Source organism: Emydura macquarii, unplaced genomic scaffold (genome assembly GCF_026122565.2).
Source record: "Emydura macquarii macquarii isolate MOO-44397 ecotype Brisbane River unplaced genomic scaffold, CSIRO-AGI_Emac_v2 contig_6, whole genome shotgun sequence".
Classification (NCBI taxonomy): Eukaryota; Metazoa; Chordata; order Testudines; family Chelidae; genus Emydura; species Emydura macquarii.
This window is the reverse complement of record NW_027130143.1, coordinates 1,213,672-1,240,828: the sequence shown is the minus strand read 5'-3', so window position 1 is coordinate 1,240,828 and position 27,157 is coordinate 1,213,672. Positions and strand designations below refer to the sequence as shown.

The 27,157-nt window shown below is 43.6% G+C and overlaps 1 protein-coding gene across 3 annotated transcripts in view; it reads left to right on the top strand.

The window, feature by feature from the left end:
- The window catches only part of GOLGB1 (golgin B1), a 106,077-nt gene that overhangs the window by 50,789 nt on the left and 28,131 nt on the right, over nt 1–27,157 (top strand). For 2 of the 3 annotated variants that reach the window (XM_067560561.1, XM_067559778.1), the window contains 5 exons: nt 6,244–6,314; nt 8,890–8,980; nt 10,215–10,288; nt 11,659–16,889; nt 21,730–23,680. In XM_067560561.1, the coding sequence (XP_067416662.1) occupies nt 6,244–6,314; nt 8,890–8,980; nt 10,215–10,288; nt 11,659–16,889; nt 21,730–23,680 (7,418 nt within the window). Of the gene's footprint in view, nt 1–3,399; nt 3,690–6,243; nt 6,315–8,889; nt 8,981–10,214; nt 10,289–11,658; nt 16,890–21,729; nt 23,681–27,157 lie in introns of those variants that run through there. The other variant, XM_067561336.1, reaches the window with a different exon arrangement.

The following is a 27,157-nucleotide window of genomic DNA, read 5'->3' as shown; positions in this document are numbered from 1 at the left end:
TATCGAGTACTGTTTAATGTAAGGGGGAATTTCTCCCTCCAACTTAACTTCCATTTTTACTTTTCCAGCATTCAGGGAATCTCTAACCCATACATTTTGCAGTTCTGGCCACCAGCTCTCCCAGCCTACGGGTGCCGATGGTGGATCCTTTGGTTTTATTGATTTGACAATTTGTGTGTCTAACCCCATAGGGACAAGGCTAATATTCTCTCTCCCTTTTGCTACAGTGCGGGTTTGTCAAATACACGTTTGGGAAGTCTATAATTATTCCAAATTGACCAATTATATTTGCTCCAATTAAATTTTCATTTTCTTTAATTGCACATTTTTCCTGAATTGGATGTGCTGCAAAGTGAAGGGGTACTATTTTAACCTCATAATTTTGAGATTTTTCCCAAGATTCCCTGTACGCATGTTGATTCTAAGACTGGATATTCTTGGTACATTTCTTTTACTATGGTAATACCTGCCCCTGTATCTAATAAAAAGTTTACAAGCCTGTCCTCAACTCGGATGTTTAAGTGGAGGCATCCCCAGATGTCTAAAGTCATGGATTGCTGAAAAATACATTTTGAGTCTTGGGGTGGGCTGCCCTATGCCCTGTATTCTATGTCCGTGGGCTCATTTAATCCAGAAACAAACGCTACCGGTGTTTCCTGCTTCTTTTCCTTCTTTCTCTGACTGTTCTCATGACTAATTTTCATACCTGTAGCTGTGCCTGCAGTTTGTCAATCTTATCTCTTAGCTCTCTGTTCTCCTGCACTAATTGTCCTGCGGGTTTCTATTCTCCTTCTCTCATTTCTCTATTTTTATCTACTCCATGACCTCGACCGCAGGGAGAATATCCTGGTCCTTCTGTCTTCCACTGTCCTAACTGAGTTCGTAGTTCACTTACTGGGGTTCCCTCATACTGTCTAACGGTTGTTTCCATTTTTCCTAACAATTCAGGCATGGGCATTTGTGCACCCTCATCTGCACACCACGCTTTCATCCATTCTGCTACTCCTGCTGGTAGTGCCTGTAAAATTATCTCTTTTAAGCTTGCCTGTTCTAATGTGTCTTCAGTTAACTCATAATAAACCCGTATTCTTTCTGTTAGCTGCACAGGGGCTTCTCCTGGCCATCTGGCGATTGCCCGAAGTGTTGCCATTTGGGAGGGCAATTTAAAATGCTTCTGTACCACTCGTTTAATCATCTGTTCAATGTCATCATCAAATCCCACTGCGTGAGTTTAAGGAACCCAGAAGAGTTTTAAATAGCAGTGGTTCCTCCTTTTAAATGTATTCCTATAGCTTGTACTAGCTGAAAACATTTATTTAACCATCCCATAAAATCATTAACATTCTCTGTTGGCGGGGATCCAATGGCTCCCACCAAGGCACTTAAATTTTCATTGCCCCGGTACGTGGTGGTAATCCACTTGGTCTGGGTCGACCCTCTACTATATCCTGTCCTCTGGTAGCTATTATATCTTGAGGTCCCATACTCACTCTTCTTCCTCTACCAAAATTTCCAGTTACCCAGCCTCTGAGTTGAGCTACCGCCCCCTCTAATTTGATAGTAGACTGCTGTACCAGTCTGTACAGTCTTTGAAGCAGAGTCGGTTTTGATACCAGATGTTCTTCTTTATTTGGGTCCTCCCTGTCAGGGCTGGCAAAGTCACCTATCTCTCCAGCTCTAAGAGGAATGGATGTAGGCTTTGGTGTAGATGTCACCAGAACCTGGCTTTCAGCGTAAGGTGGTGGTTGTGGTGCAGTGGCCCCTGCATACGGTTCCCTTGGTGGCAACTGGTCTGGGTCATTCCATATTTCTCCATCCCGGTCGTCCCAGGTTGCTTCCTTTAATTTTGCTAAGACCACTTTTTTCCATGTCTGTCCCCACATGCCCGGTGCTATAAAAGTACCCAAATTCTGCTGTTGTCCTCCAAGATTTATTATGGGTAACGGTACTTCATTTTGTAAATTTTTACAGCTGTTTCTAGATGTTGATTTTCCTGTTTTAATTGCTCAAGCATATCATGTATTTGAACTACTTGTTGCCCTGCCAGCAGAGCCTGGTTTTTCCAATGTTCGGTCACCTGAGTTATCTGTTCTAACTCTTTCATTGTATTTGTTGCTAGCTCTGATACCTTAATAGCATGCTGCCTTAACCATCTAAGCTCCATCACCATAATTTGGAGTACTGTACACTTTTTTACTCTTATTATTATCTTTCAGAGCAACACTCTCTGCCATTGCTCTACATAGTCCCGTCCAGGTTTCCCCACTCTGTTTCTTAAACTCATATGGACCATCTTTACTTGCTACCCAGTGTGTCCAAAATTAATCAGATTCCTTGGGTATTTGAAGGGAGGGTAAAAGGGGATTACCTAGCTCATGGTTTTCTGTCATGTTAGATCGCGATTCCTTCCAGAGGACAGCTCATTTACTTACCAGATCAGCGGTTGGGGTCACCAGTGTTGTCAGTTGTTAGTTGTCAGTGTAGGCTGCGTGAGTGTGTCCCCCGTGTAGGTGCTGTCCCAGCTCTGTGTAGGTAACCGAGACAGCACTCACGATCGAATGAATCGACATGACCACGGATTTGCTGAGCAACAAAGGCACCTGGGCCAGGTTTATTGCAGTTGAAGCACAATGAGAAGCGACGTATAGTAGTCTACCAGTACACTTCAAATATGAGTGCTCCATTACAATGGACTCGGCACAACTTAACAATGGGACTTTCCGTTATCCCCTAGGCCAGACAACATCATTCCCTCTGACATCTCCATCTTTAGAGGTTTTTAAGCTGCGGCTTGACAAAGCCCGGCTGGGATGATTTAGCTGAGGTTAGTCCTGCTTTGAGCAGGGGATTGGATTAGATGACCTCCTGGGGTCCCTTCCAACTGTAATATCCTATGATTCTATCCTCTTTTATACACTGTTACAGACAGTTTCGTTCTGCTCCTTTGACGTAGGTAGTTGCCACCCTCTTGATGTAGTCTGATATCACCCCTCACCTTGCATTGGATGGTTCAGGCAAAGCTACTCTATTTGTCATATTATAAGACATTTCTATCAATCCAAGTGTCATTTCAGAGGGTCAGATGGCCCTTGTTATCTCTTTGGTGTTAGGCTGTCTTGGTACCTTCTGCATCTGCTATATATTTTTAATAATGTTTTGGAAATGTGTGTTTTTAGTATCAGCTCTTTGCGCCAGTTTCTGTGAGATCGTAAGTTTGCAGCCTGACTCCTGTTAACATGGCTTTTTTCACTTTAGGCCTTATGCCTTAGCCTGTTCTGTTAAGTTTCAGGCCTCATGCTCTCACTTTCAACAGTAACAATTTTGATAATGTGGTAGTGCAGCTTTGAAGAGATGGGTGGCCTATGGCTTTCGGTGGGTGGGTTGGAGATGATCCTGGGAATATAGGTGTACATTTTAGGAAGAAATGGTGAGATGAAACAATAGATTGTATGGGAAAGGGCTTGTTACATCTTCCAGAGGCTGGTTCCTTCGGCTCCCCATCACTATGCAGTTTGTGGGGTACTCTTCTCTTGATATTCTGCTGTAGAAGTAATACCACTATTTCTGCCCTTCTATCCTTGCAGTATCCATGAACACCTACCTCTACCCTTCTCTTTGGGTTCAGATTATCTGCTCACAATCTCCTCAATTTCTGAGATTCCTGTCAGTGGTTTGTCAGGATATATGAGGTATCATTTTCAAAACTACTAAAATTTCATTTTCAAAAGTCACTTCTTAGCATGTGTGCAATTTGCCTCAGGTGGCACATGACCAGGATTCATCACCAAATTTGGTCTGCTTGTTGTGTCATTAGCTTCCCTGGCTTGGGCCAGGTACTGATGAGGAGTGCGACGTGAAGGCTAATCCATGCCCTCTGAAAGTCACTTGGGGCTTGTCCTCTACACAATGGATTAGTGCGCCCCAGCTGGGGTGTAAATTCCAGGGCACACCAGCATTTTGTGCACTCACTGTCCATTATTTACCCCTTCACATTACACAAGAACCATCGGTCACCCAATGAAATGAATAGTCAGCAGGTTTAAAACAAACATAAGGAAGTATTTGTTCACACAGTGCACAGTCAACCTGTGAAACTTGTTGCCAGGGGATGATGTGAAGGCCAAAAGTATAATTGGTTTAAAAGAAGAACTAGATAAATTCATAGAGGATGGGTCCATCAGTGGTTATTAGCCAAGATTGTCAGAAATGCAACCCCATGCTCTGGATGTCCCTAAACCTCTGCCAGAAGCTGGGAATGGACAACAGGATTTGATCGCTCAATAAATTGCCCTGTTCATTCCCTCTGAAACATCTGGAATGAGCCATTGTTGGAAGAAAGGATACTGGACTAGATGGACCATTGATCTGATTCCTGTATGGCCATTCTTATGTACTTGTGACCCTGAGGGCCCAGCTAAAAGTTTGATAGTACCTAAAAGTTCCTTTGTGTGCATTTATGAAGTCAGCGTTTCCAGGATTATGTCAGTGCAACTAAGAAACTTTTAGTGTAGGCAGCATGGTCCACATGGGCAGTTAGTGCATGACAGTCATGTGCACTAGAATTTACATCAAGCTGGAGTGTACTAATGACTGTGTAGCCAAACTCTTAGGCACTTTGAAAAATTTTACACTGATCTTAATTTAAATCAGCATGACAATGCATTGTGCCTGTTAGTTGTCTGTCCCTCTAGTGTCCGCATTGATACCATCAGTTATTCCTGTGATTCTCACATCCAAAACAATCACCAGATGTCTCTGTGCTTTTGACCCATACATAGGCTGTCATGTTCACCTTTCTCTCCCCACTCCTTGAGAAGACAAAGCCGTTTTCTGAGCACCAGTTGGTGATTTCTCCAGAAAAAACATACAAAACCCAGTTCATCTCAAAGTAAAACAATGTCTGGGTTGAGAACCAAGAGATGTAGATGCTAAAATGCCAAAGATTATGAAATGTCTGTTCATCTTCACTATGTAGACAAGTTACAAAATATGTAGCATTTTCTTGATCCGTTAGGTGGCAAAAAGGGTTTGGCTGTCCCTGTGAGAGTTCAGTGTGAGATGAATCCAGTGAAAATAAGTCATCAGTATGAAAAGTAGTCCAGTTGGTATAATATAAAGTTGTCTCAAATCACAAGAGCGTTCATCAGGGATTTCTCAAAATGCATGTTAGCTGTTGTTTAATCAAATATTTGTCCTTTGTTGTCAACTCTAAATGTAACAGACAAACAAAAAACAAATGAACAACCACTATCCCACTACATTCATGCAATATAAAGTTGTACGTTTGGAGCCAGGAAGTACAGAAATTAAAGTTCCCACAACAGAGTTTACCTGGTCCTATGGCTGGTTCTTTATCATATATATTTTATACCATAATAGAAAAACAGAAAAATAGGCTCATTTTTTGCAATGTGCCGAAGTTAGTGTTGCTGGAGGAAGAAAAAGCCTTGCATAAATTGTATCTTAACTGGCCTTTTATATTGCGAAAAGGCTGAGGCAACATCTTTAATAGAATATACTAAAATGAAAAACTACAGGACAGCAGCATGGAAATGAACAAATTACATGTCTAGCTCCTTTTATTCAGGCACAGCTCTAGGAAAATGTACTAGAGGATTCACTCTTAAAAATCAGTCACAATAAAAACTGGACAATAACTTCTGTTTCTGTTTAGGTTTTTGTAATGTGTCCATCACCATAGTATCTAGGTACCAGTTTACAGACGGTCACTGAGCCAAATGGAGGCTACTTTCTTCTAACATTCTCACTTTTAGATTAAGGCCCTTGCATTTTGAACCCTATTCCTATTTATTCTAATAAATTATTTAATTTAATAACCCTTCTAATAGTTTTTCATTTCACTTTATCAAAATGAAACGTGAAGAGTTCTGTTAGGATGATTGTGTTGTCTTTTTTTCCTCACAGCAAACATTATTAAAGCCTACAGCTCTACTGACTGCCCCTTACTTTCCCTCTCCAGGGCAATAATAGTTTTGTTATGAAAGGTGCCCAAAGTAGTGCTCTGTCCTGTTGACATGTCTCTGCCAGGGTAATCCTAACCTTTCTCTGAAGAGTGCTTGAACTAATGTTCTGTCCTGGGGTGACTCCATATCTCCTCCCCCACTTGCATATTGTGGACAGTCATGGACCCTGATCTCTGGAGAGTATGAGAGTGCTTCCCTCACTCAGGGAGAAGAGTATTTTCCCTGAAGGCTAATGACCACTTGTTTATGAACATTTCAGAGACCCTGTGCTCTCAACATACTCTCCTGGAGGCTCAGCATGATGGGATGAGAACGGAAGATTCAAAGCAGGTAATGACCAAGCAGCCAGACTGAACACAATCTAAAATAGGTTGAGGACATGCCCTTAAACTGCTTCCCATAAGCTGTTGAGGCTTCTTCTAACAATCCTCTTTGCTAGGTTATTATTAGGTGGATTAATGTGGAAAGACAGAAAAGGTCTCTAAATACAGCTTGTACTTGGCTGGAAAGTAAACCCCACCCTGTTTACTAGTTCTGTGGGATTTTTGAGACCCCTTCATCCACTGTCAAACCTCCCCAGTCCACACAACTGCTCTCTGTTCTGTCTTCCCCACATGTCCATTCTGCAGTGTCCTATGTCCCGTTGATATCCAGTTGATCTAAATCCTAGGGAGCAGAATTCTAAAGGTTTAAATTTGTGTTACAGAAGGAAAAGCAGTGATCCTTTATCAAGCAGGAGCAGGGAATTATTAGAATATTTTTGTCCCTGTCCTTTAGAGCTTGGAGTCTTTCCAAAGCACCATCCTCCATTCCAGTTAGCAGGGGCTGCAGTGATGATGGTGTAATTTCACCACTCCCCTCCGCCCCCGCCACCATCACCACCCAGCACACATCTCTGAGTGACTTGTGGCATGGGGGTCACAGTCTCTCAGCTATGAGGTTATTACTATCGTTTGTGTTTTAGAAGATAACTGTTCACATTTTGCCACTGTATAACCCTTTATTAGTCATTGATTTAAAAGCAAGGGGGAGAGTGTCCCATTTAGGGATGTACCAAAGCCACTTTATTGGGTTCTTATTACTACTTATAGTCACCTGGCAAGAATCTACACATTACATTGTGACTAGCCCTTAAAACTCTCAATATCAAATTTAAATTTTAAATAGCGTTCTGTTCTAATCGTTAAGCCCAACTGAGCTGTGTAATGTGAATCCTGTTTGACTTACACCAATTGTCATGCCATCTGAAATGGCTTACAGCTGTGAGTGCCAATTTCAGGTCAGACTGTCAAAAAATAGGGCAGATACCCAAACTGATGTTATAGTCTATAATTAGATTTCACTATTCCAGTAACAAATGTGCAGTCCTGGATCACTATATTAATTTTACCATGGAGTCACAAATAATCTTATTAGGCTCTCCAGTCTACCTTGCCACCCAGACAAACTGGACTTTGTGTAATTGTCCTTTATACCAAATATCACATTACATTAGGTTACTCCCAACCCCAAGGAGTCAGTCACTTACACCTGGTCAATGGATACTCTCGATCTCACACCAAAAACATTGGTAGCTGATTTCTTTAGTAAACTAACTAAAGGTTTATTAGCTAAGAAAAGAAATGAGTTATTAAGAAGTTAAAGCAGGTACAATTAATGGTCTCAAGTTGCAGTGGGGGAGGTCTAGGTTGGATATTAGAAAAACTTTTTCACTAGGAGAGTGGTGAAGCACTGGAATGGGTTACCTAGGGAGGTGGTGGAATATCCAACCTTAGAGGTTTTTAAGGTGTGGCTTGACAAAGCCCTGGCTGGGATGGTTTAGTTGGGGTTGGTCCTGCTTTGAGCAGGGGGCTGAATTAGATGAACTCCTGAGATCCCTTCCAGCGCTAATCTTCTATGATTAACAGGTGAGTCAAAGTTTGTAAATCCAAAATGATAGCAGAGATGTGGTGATCTGCTAGTTTTCCAAAAGTTCCTCAGGGTTGCTCAGGGTAATTCTGGGGATCACTGTCTGCTTGTTCAATACTCCACCCTGTTAGAATCCAAAACAGCTCAGAGATACAGGATCAATCCCTTGATCCATTCTTATAGCTGCTTTCTGTGGAAAGCAATCTGGCAAGTGTTTTCATCACAACATGGGCTCTTCTATGTTGATTAAATGCAAACAGAGTCTGTAAACTTCCATTGTCGAATACAACAACCCATGCTTTGAAGTTAGCAATCTTTTACATTTCCAACACTCCAATCTCGTGCAATGGATAAATGTAATCTAAACACAATGTGATGACCAGAAACAATTCTTCCTTAGATTTCATGAAGTGTACACATCCAGTAAATTTACATCTTAACACTAACATGCACTTCAATCTAAGATTATTTAATTATCAGGTATACATAATGTAATACAATAGTCAATGACAGGTTACAGGTAAGTGAAGATGACAACGTTTAACTTTTCTTTGATATTCACCCACAAATGAATTAGTCTATCTCTTTGATCTGAGATGTCCTGTCAGCATCACAGGGTGCTCTGCCTGCTGGGAAGGGCCGTCATCTGGTGTGCTCAAGGAAGATGGAAGACTAGGAAGTTGGAGTTGCTCTTTTTGGAGAGGAGAAGGAGGAATTTGGGGGGGGGGGTCATGTATAGGGTGAGAGTGGGGAGAGGGTTAGAATGTTGATATTTCTTGGTGCCCTAAGGGTTAACCTGATAGATCACTAAGATCTGCACTCAGGCTTTTATCTAGTATCTTATACAATATCTTTTATCTCTGTTAGGCAGCAGGTGTAGGTCTGAAAGTAGCAGGACTCAAAGTGGTCAGATTGTGTGCCAGGCAGGTAAGACAGCTGAGTCCAAGGATGATGGCTACAGCTCTCAACCAACCAACCAATTTTTGTTTTCCAATAGACAGACAGCACTGGAACTGATTCCAAATTATGGGACTTGCTGACTCAAGAGGGATCATCCTTCTCTGGATACTGCTCACATGGGCCTGGTGGTAAGGTCACAGAATCAGAGATGTTAGGGAGACCGCACAGCTGGGGAGAGTCTGAGGCTTCAAGGAAGGATCTGAAGTGATTCAGAGAGAGGGACTTTGAGGTCAGGTTCTGAAGCAATACAAAAAGAGAGGAAGGGTCTGATACTATATATGGGGAGGCAGAGAGAGTAAACCTGAAGTGGCACAGTGGGGGGGGGGGGGGGGAATTGTCTCTTAGATAGGAAGGAAAGAGAAGGGTTGATAGGGTCAGAGACTGATGTAGAATACAAGGGAGGTGGGAGGATAGGACACTGGGCTGGAAGTCAGGAGATATTCATTCTGTTCCTTGCTATGTCACTAATCTGCTGTGTGACTGTGGGCAAGTCACTTCCCCTCTCTGTGCCTCTGTTTCCCCTCCTTTGTCCATCTTGTCTAGTTTTATTTGTATCTAAGAATCTATGTCAAAAATGTTACTTAGGTTGCAAAGTCAAGCTCTTGAAATTTAGGAAATCCCAGATTTAAATTTTCCTTAAATCTGTTCAGTTGTGTGTCCTGCACTGAATGAAGCAGGTGTCCTGTGGAAAAAATACCATATGATCGTGTAATTAAAGACTGTATCATAATGCATATGCACAAGGGGGAAGAATTAAAGTGTATGGGAAACCATAAATCTGGCATTGCCTAACATTTGAGAGCGTGACTTGCAACCTCAGTGTTCTTTAAACATAATTTTTTGTTTTTAATTTCCTAGGCTTTTTTAAAGCAAAAGGTCAAAACAAATTTTATGTGCTACTGTAACAACCCTAGCCACCTGCTTACCTTCCCATCACATATCATTCAGTGGAGTCTGAACCCTGAACGTTCAGCACTGCAGGTCAGACTGCTACCGCTTGAACTTCAGGACTGTTAGCTGGCAGCAAGAGAAGGCTGTTATTCCAGAGTGGGGATTGATTTGCTGGATCCTGGTGGGGGAGTCCAGCCTTGTTCCCCTTCTCTTCAATCTTTCTCCAACTCACTCCATCCACATGAGTGAAGGAAGCTCTTGCACCATGTGGTGCCCCAATCGAGGGGATAGGCTGCTGGGTCTGGGGTGAGGGGAGTCTCCCTAGGGCACCACTGTGTCTCTCTTTTCTCTCCTTACTTCCTGAAGATTTGGGGAAGCTCCAGCCTCATGTGTCTGGATCTCTTTCCTTCTGCTCACTGGCTTGCTGTGGATCTGGGCTTGCTGCTGGTGACACATGTATTTTGTCATTAGGTCATTCAGCAACACTAGGGAATAATGAACCACAATCTCCTCAGCCATCTGAAGACACCATGGCTCTAACCCAGGTATGACCATAGGTTCCATCACAAAGTTAGACAAGTCCCTGGTCTAGATAATGTCCAGTCTAGTCTGAAAAGGCTCAAAGAATAGAGCTTCCATGATCACATGACCTGATTGTGCTATTACGGTGCTGAGCAAGGCACTGTGTATTTAGCTCTCTTTAATCATTCCTTGTTAATCAGTCCCTTCCTCCAGCCTGACAGAGTGGCACAGCCATTGCCACACCAGAGCAGTAAAGTTATGGGAATTTAAAGCATAAATGCGAGGGGGGGGGAGGACAAGTGACCTCCTTCACCCTTTGCCCATTGCCCCTCTATGTCCAGAAGAGAGTGAGACCACAAGAAATGAATTAGATGAATAAGCGCAAACACCTTGGGCCAGGTGTCCTATCTAGCTCTCTGATCCTGGCATCAGAAACAGAATAAGGTACAGGCCTCTTGTTTTGAGTCCTGTAAAACAGGGTTTTGGTCCTTTGAGCCTGTCTGGTTTACAGCCCAGCAACAGAAGTGGCAGAGCCTAAAATGATTATGGATTTGATGGTATGGGTGAACAAGACCTCCCTCCCACAGGAGTCTGGTTACATCTCTGGTCTGAAGTTCCTGTAATGCTGAGCTTACCCTTCTTCCCACATCCAATCCCAATGTGGCAATTCCTTGATGCCTGCACTGAAGATGTGAGACTGGATGTTGTCACCTTTTCCCTGGACTGGCAGGGAAAGAATTAACCCTTCTAGCCTTGGAATGGCAGCATCTGCTTGTAATCCTTGTTAAAGATAACTAGGAAGGGTCATGCAACTGGTCAAATGATCAAGGCAGGAAATAAAAAGTCAGTTCTGTCACGTACTAGGGATAAACCAAAAACCAGGAAAGACCTGGTGTAGGTCTCTCTGCAGAAACTTGGTCTGAAGTGGGACCAGGAGAGCTCCCTACCCAGATGGAACTGGGACAGGAGCCCAGGAAAGTACTGGTGGAAGGAGGCGTAGTGGAAGACCTGGAAGAGGCACAGGTAGAGAACGATACTTCAGAGTCTCTCTTTTACAGGGATCTAGAGAAACCAAGGGCATCTGAGAACTAGCAGGTGAGTCTGTGACAGGGAGCTGAAAGCTGGTCCCTGAAGCTCTGACACGGATAATTGGGAAGGATATAATAGCACCTGAAAAGGACTGCTGTAAGGGTCTTCAAATACCTTTGTTCCAATAAACAGCCCAAGAAAGGGGAACTTTAGCTACAACATGTGCAGTGTGTACACTTTATGGTACCCGCAGAGTGGGAAAATGAGGCACAGGAATCCAGATTCAGGGTCAGAGTAAGTCAATCTTCACAGGGTTCAAGAGAATTGTGGTTTATTTGAGACTAATTCTTTTTTCTCATTCTAGACCAGTATAGATGAAATCTCCAGAAGCAGCAGTAGACAGTCTGCTGAGGAAAGTGGTCCAGCTGGCATTCTGGAATATCTTGCTGCAGAGAAACATAAAGAGTTGTCAGTCTTGCTGCTTGAATTGAAGGAAGCTCAAGAGGAGATAGCATTTCTGAAGGGGCAGTTGCTGAACCCAGAAAGCCAAATACCTGCAATGAACTGGGCAGAGGAAGAAACAAACCTTATGGAAAGAAGATTCCAGCCAAGATTCCTCCAGGGAGAAGGACAAAAGACCTCACCTATCCAGAGTGAATTGAGCAGCTGCTTGCTGACAGTGGAGAAAATGCAGAAAACCACTGGACTTCAGGAAGAGATAAGCAGCCTCCCAGCAGTACCCCTGGAGCACATCACCCACAGTGGAGGGGGAATGGAGGCAGTGCAAGAGCTTAGAGTACAGCTCTCTGCAGCAGCTCCAGAGCTTGGCCTTTCTCAGCCTCAGGAGCTGACAAGGTTGCAAATACAAATTATGGAGCTGCAAACAAGCATGCAGAAATCAGATGACTTGTATAAGAAAGACTTAGGAGAGAAAGGGGCAGAAATAAATAGGCTAACCCACCTGGTCGAGGAATGCAGAAAAAATGCAGAGAACTCTAACAGTGCATTGCATGCTTTGAGTGAAGAGAGAGATCAGCTCCTGTCTCAGATAAAGGAGCTATGTACCATTACAGAACTAAAGGAGCAAGTGAGGCAGCTTGAGGGAAATCTAATGGATTCAGAAAAGCAGAGGCTATCTGACTATGAAAGCAGAGCTATACAGCACAGTCTACTGAAAGAACAAATCCAGAGCCTGAAAAATGAATCTAAATCCAAAGAGATAAAAATTGAAGCTTTGCAAAAGGACCTGGATGAGGCACAGCTTCAGCTTTCTGAACAGGATGCTCTAGCAAAAAGCCTGAGAAGCGAGCTCCAGAAGACGGAGTGTGAAGTGCTTGATCTGCAAGAACATCTGAGGAAGAGCACAGTCCAGACAGAGGAGCTTACCCAAAGCATTGCCTCGAAGGAGCTTGACACAGCGAGGCTAGGACAGCTTCTTGCTGAACGGACTAGGGATATTGAGAACCTCCAGGAAGCTTTACTGGAAAGGGATCAGCAGATGACAGAAATCAGCATTACCATGTCTGATAAAATGGTCCAGCTGAATGAAGAGAAATTTTCTCTGAGGAGTGAGCTAAAGAGCCTTAAAGAGCAGATGAGTCTATTATTGAAAACTGAGCAGATAAGAGACCAGCCTATGGGACAAGCAGGGGAAGCGGAAGACTTGTGTCCGAAATGCGAGAGGTCTGAGCAGCAGAGTGAGATGGCAGCAATGTGTAAGGAGAAAGAGGAGCTAGGAAGTGAACTGGAGCTTCTGAAAAAAGAAAATGAGCAAGTGAAGCGGAAGCTGCAGGCAGCTCTCATCAACAGGAAGGAACTTCTGAAGAAGGTCAACAAACTAGAGAATGAGCTGGTGCAAGTGAGAGGGAGGCCTGGGGCAGAAGCTCAAGAAGCTGAAGTGGAAGAAGCTACAGTAAGTAGACTAAATGCAGAGGAAGACATGAATCCTGAAAGCCAAACCAGGGAGATGTCTCTGATGCAGTTGCTTTCTGAAAGGGAATCTGAGCTACAGAGTATCCGGAAGGATTTGCTGGAGAAGGAAGCAGTTGAAGTGCAGTTGCAAGCTCTGATTGAGGAGATGAAGGAAAGTTTGCAGGATAAGTCTAACCTCATTGATTCAAAGAAGGCTGAAATCATGAAAAGCCAATCAGCCATCCAGAAACTTCCTACAGCCAATAAAAGCTTAGAATGTTCTGATCCAGCTGCTTCTAAAGAGGATGAGGTGAGCAGTGAAGCTGCTGCAGTGTTTGAAGAACACCATAGGTCTGCCCTGAACGAGAGAATCTCAGCCCTGGAACAAGAAAGGGAGCAACTCCAAAAGAAGCTCCAGGAGGCACTGACTTCCCGCAAGGACACTATAAAGAAGGCTCAAGAAAAAGATCGACACCACAGAGAACAGCTGAAACAGCAGAAAGATGATTACAATCTCCTACAAGAGCAGTTTGGTAAGCAAATCAAAGAGAAGGAAAGCATCCAAGATCAGCTCAGGCAACTCCAAGCACAGAGAGAGTGTACAGAGAGCTATTCTCTGCCAGGCATCCATTTCCAAAGGTCAGCTGAATCTGTACTCGATGTAACACAGCAGCCTGCAGGAAATGTACAGCATTCTGACTGGAGCCAAGACTGGATTGAGTCTTCGTTTATAGAACTAGAAAATACTGAGACAAATAACCTCTTACACGTGACTGATGTTTCTATGGAAGAGTTTAAGTCAGAGCTCAAGAATCTGCAGACCACGAAAGATGAACTGGAATTCAAAGTCAGTCATTTGGAAAGTGATCTTGCTTGCAAATCAGAAACAGTCATTCAGCTACAAGAGCACGTAGCACAATTGCTCTCAGAGGTGGACGGTTTGAAGAGCTCCTGTCATGAGGCGGAAGCCAGTGCAGCAAGTCTTCAGGCAGAACTGGAAAAAAGTCAAGCAGAGATTTCCAGACAGGACAATCTGAAGGCACTTAAACAAGAAGTAGAAGAGCTAAAAAATCTCATGAGCAAAAAGGATGAAGAAACCGAACTTTTAAACTTGCAGCTAAGGGAGAAAAGCAAAGCGCTTACTAATGTAGAGAGAGAGTTCCTGGAAAAAGAAGACTTGATCAAGACTCTGCACAGTCAACTGGAAACACAAACTAGTATGCATGAGGAACGCAGCAAACAGCTGAAAGCTGAGCCTCTTGAAGTCCAGCAGAGACCAGATGAGGGGGCTGAAGAAGCCAAATATAAGAACCAAATGCAGAGAAAGCTGCAGGCTGCACTCATCTCTAGAAAAGAGGCACTTAAAGAGAGCAAGACTCTAAAAGAGGAGCTGGCTACTGCCAAAATGACTATAGAAAATCTCTCTCTCAGGTTGGCAGATATGGAGAGCCAGATTTGTGATAGGGATAGGCAAAAAGATGCATTATCAGAAAAGTTAGTACGTGTCACAGAAGAAAGAGAGAAACTCATTGCAGAAATTGACAAAACTTTAATGGAAAATCAGAACCTTGATAGCTCTTGTGAAAGCCTGAAGCTGGCTCTAGAAGGAATCACTCAAGAGAAAGAGAAGCTAGAGAAGGAGATTGAATCCTTGAAATGTTCGCAGGCTGCTGAGAGTTCTGAGTGGCAAGGGAAATATACGGAGCTGCAGAAAGAATACGAAACCCTCTTGCAATCCTATGAAAATGTAAGTAATGAGGCTGAGCGAATTCATCGTGTTCTGGAAACTATCAGACAGGAAAAGCAAGACATTTTCAACAAGTTGAAAAGTGCTGAGGCTAAGAAAAGAGAAGTAGATAAGCAGCTGCAGGAGGCTGAGCAGGAGATGGAGGGAATGAAAGAAAAAATGAGGAAGTTTGCAAAATCCAAGCAACAAAAGATCCTGGAACTGGAGGAGGAAAATGAACGGCTGAGAGCAGAGGTGCACCCTACAGATGGTGACCTAAACCAGGATGGAGATAAGACTTTCTTAACAAACACTAATCTTAGGGAGGCACTAGAGAACTCTAGGAGGGATTGCCAATCTCTTTCCATTCAACTTGAGGCGTTAATGGCTGAAAAGGGTTCTCTTAATCAAGAAGTTCAAATCTTAAAGCACCAATTACAGTGCACAGAATCCAAGCTGGAGGAAAACGTAGATGCAGCAGCCAAGCATGGTGTCCAAAGAACTATAGTGGAAGAAGCAAATCAAGCTATTCCCACAGCAGCATTACCTTTAGAACATACTGACAATCAAGTGGATTTAGGCACCTGCACAGAGTCTCCAGAGTCCATTAGAGCAGGCATTATAACTGAGGCAGAAGAGAAATTAAATGAAGGTAGCAGCTCACATGATGAAATTAATACTTACTTACAGCAAATAGCTCAGCTCACAGAGCGAATCACAGAACTGGAGGAGAACAGAATGGATGCAGAAGAACAAATAGGCAGCATCTGCAGAAATGTTGAAACTTTAGGAGAAGAGAAGAAGGCCTTAGAGAGCCAAGTGGCAGCAAAAGTCCATGAATGGAATACCCTTCAGGAAACAGTAGCCAAGATGGAACTAACGAACAGTCAAATCGAGGAACAGCTTGTCAGAATGACAAAGCTGAAGGAAACGCTGGAGGCAGAGAAGGATGACTTGGAGGAAAGGCTCATGAATCAGCTAGCAGAACTTAACGGAAGTATTGGAAACTATCAACAAGACATGACTGACCTCCAAACCAAAAATGACCAACTGAAATCTGAGCTCCAGAGCTTGCAGAGAATGATAAATGAGCTGGAGGAGGAGAAGCGGCAGCTGGTGAGAGAGAGAACAGAGGCGGAGGCAGAGGCACAGAAGGAATATGCAGAAAAACTAAAATGTGCTCGGAAGGGAGATGGCAGCAGAACTCATGCAAAGGAGCTTCAGGAGCTGCTGAAACAGAAACAGCAGGAGGTGAAGCAGTTGCAGAAGGACTGTATTAGAAGCCAGGAGAAGATCAGTAGTCTAGAGAGAACTGTTAAAGCTCTGGAGTTTGTTCAAAGTGAGTCTCAAAAGGAACTGGCAGCAGCCAAAGATAACTTAGCCAAAGCATGTGAAGACACCAAGAAAGCACAAGAAGAGCTGGCTTCCTGCAGAATATTACTGGATGATACTCAGAGCGAAACAGCAAGGGTTCTAGCAGAGAGTCTCAAAGTGAAAGAGGAGCTGCAGGCAAACAAAGAGCATGTTAAAATTCAAATGAAGAGAAAGGATGAAGATTTTGAGAGAAGACTGGAACAAGAAAAAGGCAAGCACTCAAAGGAGATAAATAACATGGAGGAAAAGTTGGCATCTTTGCAGAGAGAGAGAGATTATATGGAAGGGACTGTGAGAGACATCCAAGACTCCTTGCACAGAAGGGACCAAGAAACTAAGCAGCTACAAGGCAGCCTGAACAAAACCCTGGCACAGCTTGCAGCATTCACACGGAGCATGACTTCCCTCCAGGATGACAGGGATCGAGTGATAGATGAGTCCAAAAAGTGGGAGAAGAAGTTCATTGAGGCTATTCAAAAGAAGGAAGAGGAGATCCATGATAGGGAGGAGACCTGCACTGTTCTAAAGGATCAGATGAGGCAGATGTCTATGCATATAGAGGAGCTGCAGATTCACGTGTCCAGGTAAAGAGAAGATGAAGGTGGGTGGGGGTTATTTTGGTGTTTCCTCCCATCTCTCATTTCTCAGTTATCAGCAGGTACTCCTTTTTAAACCAGAATGTAATTTATATTCATCTTACCAGACAGTAGTCATATGGAAGCATCTGTAGTCTTTCTCTACTAATATGAAACTTAAAATTAGTTCTACAATATAAAATTATTATATTTAGAGGTTACTAAGGTAGCAAGTGAATGATGCCTTCAATGGGGGACACAACAATTCCAATTTGATCCAAAATTTAGGGGTTTTTTTGGTGAGGGGATTGCAGAATCAAAGGCCAATAGAAATGTACCATGATGTAAAAAATTCCAATAGAAAATTGTTTAGAAACAAATGAACCTTCCCCTGTAGCATTTGCAACCCAAACACTGTAGCAGGGAGAACTTGAAAGAGAAATGCACAACAAACAAAATGACTGTATCTTAAATGACATTCCATTGGCTAAGATGAGAAGCAGAAAGTAAAAACACCTGGTCTAAAATGAGAAGAGTACGCGAGAGTTTTAATGGTCTGCATTTTAATAATTTATCGTTTGTTAGTAACATAGATAAAGTTTTATTTTATTGGACAGGATTTTTAAATTGACAGTGTTCTCTTTACAGGCAATAGCACAACTAGGTGAATACAAACTTTTTAAATTTTAGATGGGAATAAGCAAATCAGGTGGATTTTTCTAGCTCATTTTGAAAGGTAAAATGAATTCTAAAACTTTGTTAAATGATCGTAATTAATATTAGAGTGAAACAAGCCTGGGCTTTAGAGGTCAGATAACCTGAAGACATGAGCCCAAATATTGTGTGCTCATGTTAGAAAATATTGATAATTTATAAAGGAATACAATTGTTGATTTCCCCTTCTGTATTGTCAATCCCAAATTCACCAGCAGACATGTTCACATTTTGGTATTCCCAACATTAGTATTGACAAGGAACTAGGGTGCAGGAGTTAGAACCTGAGTGTCTGTAAGAGACCAGGAAAAAATTGAGCATGAAAACAAAAACAGTTGGCAGGGAGAGAAGAAAATAAAAGACCACTTTATTCTTGGCAGCTGATCACTGACAGGGCTCAGTGTTGCTGTTCTGTGGCTGAAGTAGAGACTGGCCAGGTGTGCAAGTGACAAAGAACATCTAAAACAGTTATGTCTAAGCATCACCTAGATGCTAAGGCGATAATATCTACATTTAGTGACTAGTCATTGACAAAAAAGTTTGTTAACCCAGAGTTAAGCTTGCCCGGAGGTACTTGTGCTTTTCCAGAACACTGAGTTTAGCAAAACTTGAAAGCTTTGAAAACCAGGAAATAAAGAGTTAAAGTACATGCCAACAGTACCTTAATTCTGCTCTCCTGAAGCTGGCAATAGCCACTGGGAATTACCTGCATGCACTCCAGCTGCATTTACTGTGTTAGGTGTAGCTGTACAGAATGATGGAGGCATTAGTTGGAACACCTTGGTAGAGGTATGTCACGGATCCCCAGGATCTGTGCTATGCCCCAGTTTTTCAGCAGTCCTTGGGAGGTACCCTTTCAGTTTGCCAGACCCCCAAGGGGTCCTGGTCTTCCACAAGGGTAGGCCAAATGGTATGAATGACTCTGAGAATGAGCCTCCGACTCGAGCACTTCTGTTTCACCCCATGAGCTCTGGTGAGTGAGTTAAAACTGAACTGGATTTCTGTTCAGAGACTTTTCCTCTTTTTTTAGGGATCAGTGCATCTCAGCAAGTATTTACAGTGCACTAGGCAGCCTTTCAAACCAGAGTAGGGTTTATTAGTCAACTGGAACATGGTATCAGGAATTCCTTAGGTTAGCAGGGAGAAGCAAAGGTTAAGACATAGTCCATACCAGGTCAATGCCGGGGCTCCCTTGAAGCAAGCTGCTGTAGAAAGGAAACCAATATGGTGCCTGTCTCCATTTTAGGATTTATCTACAATTAATCTGCTACAGCGGCACAGCTGCACAATTGTAGCACTTTAAGTGTGGACACTACCTATGAGGACTGGAGGGATTCTCCTGTCATCATAGTAAATCATCTCCCTTCAACCTAGCTGCCGCCCCTCAGAAAGCGTTCTTCCATCAACCTAGTACTGTCTACATGGGGACTTAGGTTAGCTTAACTATGTTGCGCGGGGTGTGGATTTTTCTCACCCCTCAACGCCAAAGCTGGGTTGACTTAACTTTTTAGTGTAAACCAGGTCTCAGACCCAGTCTACACTGGGAAATTAAATTGGCATGAAAAATCACCCCTGAGAGATGTAGCTATGCTGACCTAACCCCGCCACATACAGTGCTGGGTCAACAGAAGAATTCTTCCATCCACCTAGCTACTGCCTCCTCAGGAGGTAGATTACCTATGCCAAGGGGAACCCCTCCCGTCAACATTTTTAAGTGTACACACATGCCCTAAGTGCATAGCAATACCAAGCACAAAGGAAACTGAGGCACATAATGGAATCATAAAAATATTACCAAAATTCCTACATTAATCATAAGGTATGATTGTGATATGAGGAGATCTGGGGATTAGTTTGAAGAGCATCACAGAGCAGTGATTGTAATATGAGGCAATCTGGGTCTCAGCCTCCCCTCCCATGTGTGTGATTAAAGAAAAGAACTGCATGTATACCTTGAGGGGTCCAGCATGCATTATTTCAGCACTGAGTTGTGTAGGTTGTGTCAGTAATAGGTGCTGTGTACCTTAACCTTTCATTTCCTGGATTTTAGATGTTTTAATTTGCATTACCTTTGGAGTCTCCACCCCTGGATCTTAGCTCACATGATTAATAGACTCCATGTCTAGAAAAGGACCATTGTGATCATCTAGTTTGACTTGTATTACACAGGCCATAGAACTTCCCCAACATAATTCCTAGAACATATTATTATTAGTAGTATTATTATTCCTAGAAAAACATCCAATCCTGATTTAAAAATTGTCGGTGATGGAGAATCCATCACACGGGGGTGAAGGAGAGGGGCTCAGACACCTGCAAATAGACTTGGCCCCTCAGATCCCAGCTCACACGGAGGAGCAGGGAGAGGGACTCGGATCCTTGCAGAGGAGTATGGCTCCTCCAGATCTCGCAAAAGGGGAGAATTTGGGATTGACAGTGTCTCCTCTCCAAACCCTCAACATCCACTGCCACCCACTACCATGTCATCCCTCACATAGTACAACCCCTCCTGTCCGCTCCCCTCCCACATCACCCATTTCCATTTATCCCCCTCCTCATAATATCCCTGTTCCTCGCTGCAGACTCAAACCACTATTCCCACCTGCTCCTCCACCCATAATCACCTATCTCCTAGTAAGTATTTGCATATGGGGAAATTCTAGAATATTGGAAGAAAGCTGAAGTTGTGCCAATGTTTAAGAAGGGTGAACGGATGACTTGGGTAATTATAGGCCTGTCAGTCTGGCATGTATCTTGGGCAAGATAATGGAGCAGCTGTTATGGGACTTGATTAATAAAGACTTAAAGGAGGGCAATATAATTAGTGGAGATCAAAATGGGTTTATGAAAAATAGATTCTGTGAAAGTAACTTGATATCTTTTTGTTTATGAGATTACAAGCTTTGTTGATGCAATATGCTTAGGAGATATGACATGGTACTGCACGATGTTTAAAAAACTGGAAAGATATAAAATCAACATAGCACACATTAAATGGATGACATGATGGGTAACTAATCGGTCTCAATAAGTAATTGTAAGGAAGGCATCATCATTGAACGGATATGTTTCTAGTGGGGTCCTGCAGTGAATGGTTCTTGGCCCTATGCTATATATCCATGACCTAGAAGAAAACATAATTAATTACGCAGTTAAAATTTACCACTTATTTCCCATCTGAATTTGTCTAGCTTCAACTTCCAGCCTTTGGATCATGTTACACCTTTCTCTGCTAGATTGAAGAGCCCATTATTAAATATTTGTTACCCAGGTAGATACTGACAGACTGTGATCAAGTCACCCCTTCACCTTCTCTTTGTTAAACTAAGTAGAGGGAGCTCTTTGAGCCTGTCACTACAAGGCACGTAATCCCTTCATCATTCTCATGGCTCCTCTCTGAATCCTCTCCAATTTATGATAGCTCTGAGATGTATGAACTGCTCCATTCATGTCAGTGGCTGTTACATGCCCACCCCCTCCCCCCATTTCACAGCCAGAGGGCCTGCGATACATGTCAAATATGCCTGTTCTCAGCTCCACTCCTAGTCTCAGCAGTGTTTTTGGTGCATGTTTTCAGTGTGCCTGTTCTCTGCTCCCTTGCCAGAGGTGCAGGGTTTCCCCAGATCCTGGCTCACATGACAAGAAGAGGGGCTCAGAGCCTCTCCTAGAGGGACAAAATTCCCTCCCTCCTCCTCCTCCCTCCCCTCCCCCCCCCCCCCCCGGCCACCTCAAGATCCTGGTGCATGCACACACAGCAGGGGAGAATATGGAGCTGACAGGCATCCCATCTTTATTCTTCCTCTGCACTCCTGTCACTCACCCCCATGTCTCCCTCCCCAGTGTCTCTCCCCAACCCTCTCCCTTTCCCATCTATCCTCTCCCATTTGTGGGTGATAGGGGAGAGGGATGCTTCCATGAGGTGCACCAGATTACATCATGTATTCCTATGAGAGACACCGGATTTCAAGGAAATCCAAATAATTGTGTAGATTTTAGAGCAGTTAGTCCAACTTTAAACAGAAAGCTGGTCTAAACCTTAACCCTAGAGATCTTGCAGTCCACTATAAGGGATACAAATTTTGATATTGGGAGACTATTAGACACAAATCTATAAAGTATACTGTCTGTTTTTCAGGTTGGAACACAACAAACAAGATTGGGAATCTGAGTCCCAGAGGGCAATTCAGCAGCATCAAAAGATGTCTGACATGCTGCAAGAGGAAAACAAAGGGCTTGTGTCTCAGTTAGAAGAATATCAGAGACTATATAGAAATTCTCAGAATGAACTACAGAAGCTGGATGCAGAAATCAAGTGCCTTAGAGATCAGCTTGCTGATTTGCATAATTCTTTCACTAAGGGTGAGGCAGCAAGAGAAGAAATGGAGAGCATAGTCAGGCAACAAGAGGCCAGTATCCAGAACTGTAAATTCAACTGTGAGCAGCTTGAAGCTGACCTGCAGGCCTCCAAGGACCTGACAAATATGTTGCACGAAGAAATTGGTGCCAAAGATCAGAAGATTCTCAGTCTACTGTCTGCCAAGGAGGAGGCGGTCATGACTGTTGTGTCTGAGTTACAACAGCAACACAGTGAAGAGGTTAAAAAGATGGAGGACAGGCTGGACAAGAAGGAAGAAGAGAAAGTGACCTTGGAAAATGAGAGACAAAAAGCACTGGACAACCTTAATCATCTCATGGAAACGATTAAGATAACCAGAGAAGAAAGTAAGCAGCAGAAGGCACAGCTGGCTTCCTTCACAAAATGCATGAATTCTCTGCAGGATGACAGAGATCGCGTGCTGAGAGACTATAAACAGCTGGAAGAACGTCACCTTGTTGTAATCCTGGAAAAAGACCAGTTGATTCAAGAGGCTGCTGCTGAGAACAATGAGCTCAAAGAGGAGATTCGATGCTTCCATAGTCGGATGGATGACCTCAACTCTGAAAATGCCAAACTTGATGCAGAGCTGGTGCGGTATAGGGAGGACCTGAACCAGGTGATTTCAATAAAGGACTCCCAGCAAAAGCAACTCCTCAAAACACAGATTCAGCGAATCCAAGTGCTGGAAAAGGAAAAGGCTATCATCGAAGGGCACCTGAAGGAATCTGAGCATGCTGTGGAAGATCTCAGGCAGTGTGTGGAAGCCCTGAAAGAGGACAAACGAAACATGTCCAAAGAGATTGAGAACATGACAGCCTCTTTCTCTCAAAGTCAGAGCGAGATGACAGCATTACGTGAAGGAAGTCCCATCATGGAGCTTGAGACACAATTAAAAGGCCGCAAGGAGGAGGTGCAAGAGCTGAGCAATAAGCTTTCTCTCACCCAGAAGAGGGTAGCAGAACTTGAGGAGGAACTGGTCCATGTCCAAAGGAGTGCAGCCAACAAGGTGGGAGAGGCAGAGGGCAAATTTAAGAATGAACTAAAGCACCTACATCATGATGCAGGGGTAATGCGAAATGAAACGGAAACAGCAGAAGAGAGGGTAGCAGAGCTGGCAAGAGACCTGATGGAAATGGAACAGAAACTTCTTACGGTCACAGAGGAAAACAAAGATCTGAGAGCCCAAATTCAGTCTTTTGGGAAGTCCATGAGCTCTCTCCAGGATAGCTGGGACCAAACCAACGAAGAGCTTCAGGTGCTGGGAAAGAAATACTCTGCAGACTTAGAGGAGCAGCAGTGTCTAGTACTGAGCCTTCGGAAGGACATGGCTCAATTACAGGAAGAGCAGAGCTCCACTGCCAGAGAGAGAGAGAGACTGATGTCTGAATTGACTGCCCTGAAGAACACTGTTGATGAAAAAGGCCTGTTATCTCAGCTTGAGGAACTTAACCGGCAGCTCAGAGTCAAAGATGAAGACCTTCTCCACTTGTCTTTGGAACTAGAAGAGTCCTCCAGCCAGGTAAAGTCCTTCTCTAGGGCCATGGCAAGCCTGCAGGATGAGAGAGACCGTCTGTTGAGTGAATTGGACAAAACTCATAAGGTGGAGGAAGTGAAGCAGCAGACAACAATGAAAACTTCCACCAGCTCTGCTGAACTGCAGAGCCTGAAAAAGGCACTGTCCTCCCTACAAGATGACAGAGAGAGACTGGTAAGTTCTCATTTTCCCTCTTCATTATCTTTTATGCCTCTAGGAAAGCTGGTGGTAAAATTCTTAATGTTTCAGTAGGGCCTCTCTTTAAACTCTTCCTTAAAACCCATGAGATCTAGACCTGATATTTGAAATGTAAAAACATACAGCAGCTTTTTATATACACAGTCCCAATGGTTGTGACTCCATTGTTAACTTTAAGATAATTTCCATAATAGGCCTGATTTTCAAACATAGACTTGTAAAAATTAGAGGTGGGAAAATCCTGTCAACTTTCCCAGCCCATATCCTGTGGGACCAGTTCAGCACATATTAGTCTTTGATCCAGTCTAATTTTGGAAGTTCCAAGTAATGCCCCTTTCTTCTTCGAGTGCTTGCTGATGTCTATTCCAATGTAGGTGTCTGCTCAGCCTGAGCATCATCGCTAAAAAGTTCTTCCCTCAGCGGTATCCTTTGGGCCAGCTCTGGTGCCCCCTGGAGTCGTGCTGTCATAGCGATGGTAAAAAAGGCCCTGCTGACTCACCACGCCTTCAGTTTCTTCTTACCCATGACAGTTGCTGGAACTTCAGATCGTCCTTGCGTTTTCCTGCAAGCACATCTCTTGGTGGACTTTGTTTCTATTATTGTACATAATTATTTGTAGTGGTTAAACTTCAGTTATTTAATTACTAAGTTAACTAGTTAGCAGACCCCGCTTAGCAGGGTTAGCCCTTCCTTGGCACCAGGGCATGCCTCAGTTCCCAGAGTTTAAACCATGTGCGTTGTGCCCTAAGCCGATGCCTGTTGGTGACCCCCATTCCAGCTGGCTCCAGTGTCTGGGGGTGACACATGTGCAAGAGCATTGCAGGATCTGCAAAGGGTTCAGGCCCCATACTAAGGAGGAGAGGGACACCAGACTCAAATTCCTCCTCATGGAGGCAGCATTACATAGAATCATACAATCGTAGAGTTGGAAGGGACCTCAGGAGGTCATCCAGTCCAACCCGCTGCTCAAAGCAGGACTAACCTCAGCTAAATCATCCCAGCCAGAACTTTGTCAAGCTGCAGCTTTAAAACCTCTAAGGATGGAGATTCCACCACCTCCCTAGGTAACCCATTCCAGTGCTTCACCGCCCTCCTAGTGAAAAACTTTTTCCTAATATCCCTTCTTGGAGCCAAACCATGCAGACTCAGCACTGAATACTTCGGCTTCAGTGAGAAGTGCCCAGGCCACTGCTACTTGATGGCCAAGATGAGCCAGGGTATTCTGCTGTTGGCCTAACCACTAGCACAATGGCAGATGTCAGTACAGTGGCCGTTTCGGAAACCCTGGCCTTTTCTGCCAGTTCAGGGGCCACAGTCCAAGAGGGCCTACTTAGATGTATCGGAGCCTAGTGCTCTCCCACCACCTCCCTTAGAACAGGGACCAGGTCTCGGTACTGCGGCTGGTGCCAAATTTCAAGACCTGCCACCGTGAGACTCATCCGGTGCATAGGTTGAGAAACAATGCCTTTTGCCTGTGCAGGCAGCTTCTTCCTCCTCTCCCAGTGAGGTGGTGGTAGCTCAAGAGCTCCTCAAGAGGGTAGCTCAAATCCTGGGGATCCAGGTGGAGGAGATCTCAGAATCCTCCCAAGCCCTGGTGGACATTCTAGCAGCATCAGGCCTATCATGAATAGCTTTGCCCTTGAATGAGGCCATTTTGGACCTCATCAAAGCCTTATGGCAGACCCCTGCGTCCCTGCAACCAACAGCAGAGGATGGAGAAAAAGTACTTTGTTCCATCCAAGGGTATGAATTCCTCTACACCCGTCCTCCACCAGGTTTGTTGGTGGTTTCAGCGGCCAATGAGTGGGAGCAGTAAAGACAACAAGAGCCAACTCCCAAGTCCAAAGATGCCAAAAAAATAGACCTTTTTGGCAGGAAAGTCTACTTAACTGGTGGCCTCCTGCTCAGGATCGTGAAACAGCAAGCACTCCTGAGCCCTTACGATTTTAATTCCTGGAACGCAATGGCAAAATTTAAGGAACTATTATAGTAGAAAGTGAGAACCTAAGACACAAAGCCTAGTATGATGGGCCTGAGGCCTGAGCCAAGGCAGTAGCTAAGCTCTGTTATTATGAAGCAAAGATAGTAGAAATCACAAGAACAGAGCTGGTATTGCAGAAATACAGTTTCCTAAAGAAATGCTAGGCACAGCACATGCAAACACATGCCAGAGCATCTTGATACCAGGAATGATACAAGCTCATTCCTCAAAGATAACAAGGGCATACTTGCCCCCGCCAAGGTCAAGATAACAACATAATAGAGATGTTTTGATCAAACCCTTCTGTACAAAGTAAAGGATAGTATTTTGCCATGTCAGAAAGGCAATATGAAACTTGTTTGTATCAGTGTATAAATGAAGATCTCAAAGAGAGTGTATTTGGTTGGCTGAGTAAGAAATGGAAATCTCGCTGTTTACTGAGCCAGTCCATTGTCATGGGCATACATGTATTAAGTGTACTTGTAGTATGTACAGGGCACTTTTTACAATGCTTTGTCGGCAATAAACCTGGCCTGGTGCGTCCGTTACTAAAACGGATCTCTGGTCTTATTGGGTAATCCAGTCGTGGTTTGCTGTATCAACTATTTGTACAGAGTTGGGACAGCACACGCACACTAAAAAAAACACACGCAGCCAACATCTAACAACATTGGTGACCCTGACTGCTGATCTGGTGAGTAAACAAGCTGTCCTCTATAAAAATGGCGATCTAACATGGCAAAAAACCACAAGCTAAAAAACTCACTTGTCTCCTCCCTGCAAATCTCCAGAAAATTTAATAAGGTATGACATTGCTGGGTTGCCAGCAAATAACTTCATATAAATACATAGCACTGTGTAACACGCTGTAATAATGCCCATCTCAGTATTTTAAAAACACTCAGCCTACTACTACTAATAATACCAGGTAGTAACTATAATTGCCCTAATAAAAGTATGTTGCTATCTGCAGTACCAAAGTAAAAGGGCGAAACTACAACACCAAATTAAAAAGGAATTGTAATGCTTAAATACAAGGTGGTGTCACATGTACACACACATACTACACATATATACACCATATCCCTATTATCTACCTATATATCTATATAACTATTGCCACAGGAATCCAGGGGTCAATTCTCGGCCCTAGTTAAGGAGGGAAAATTGGTGGCAAGGGCGTCCGTGCAGCCTTGGACACAGTGGATTCTGCAGCCCAATCCATGGCTTCGGCTGTGGATTTAAGGAGAAGCTTGTGGCTTCAGTCCTTGGGGTTACCCTATGAGGTGCAGCAGACATTGCAGGACCTTCCCTTTGAGGGCACATTTGATCATTAGAATGTAAAATAGAGGATTCAGTGTATCCTTAACTAAATCCATAATACAGCCTAGTACAGCACAGATGTCTCAGTACGACTTTTAACTTACCACAGTGCCTTTCTTGACAGTCTCCCAAAGTATTTTGGAGACTAA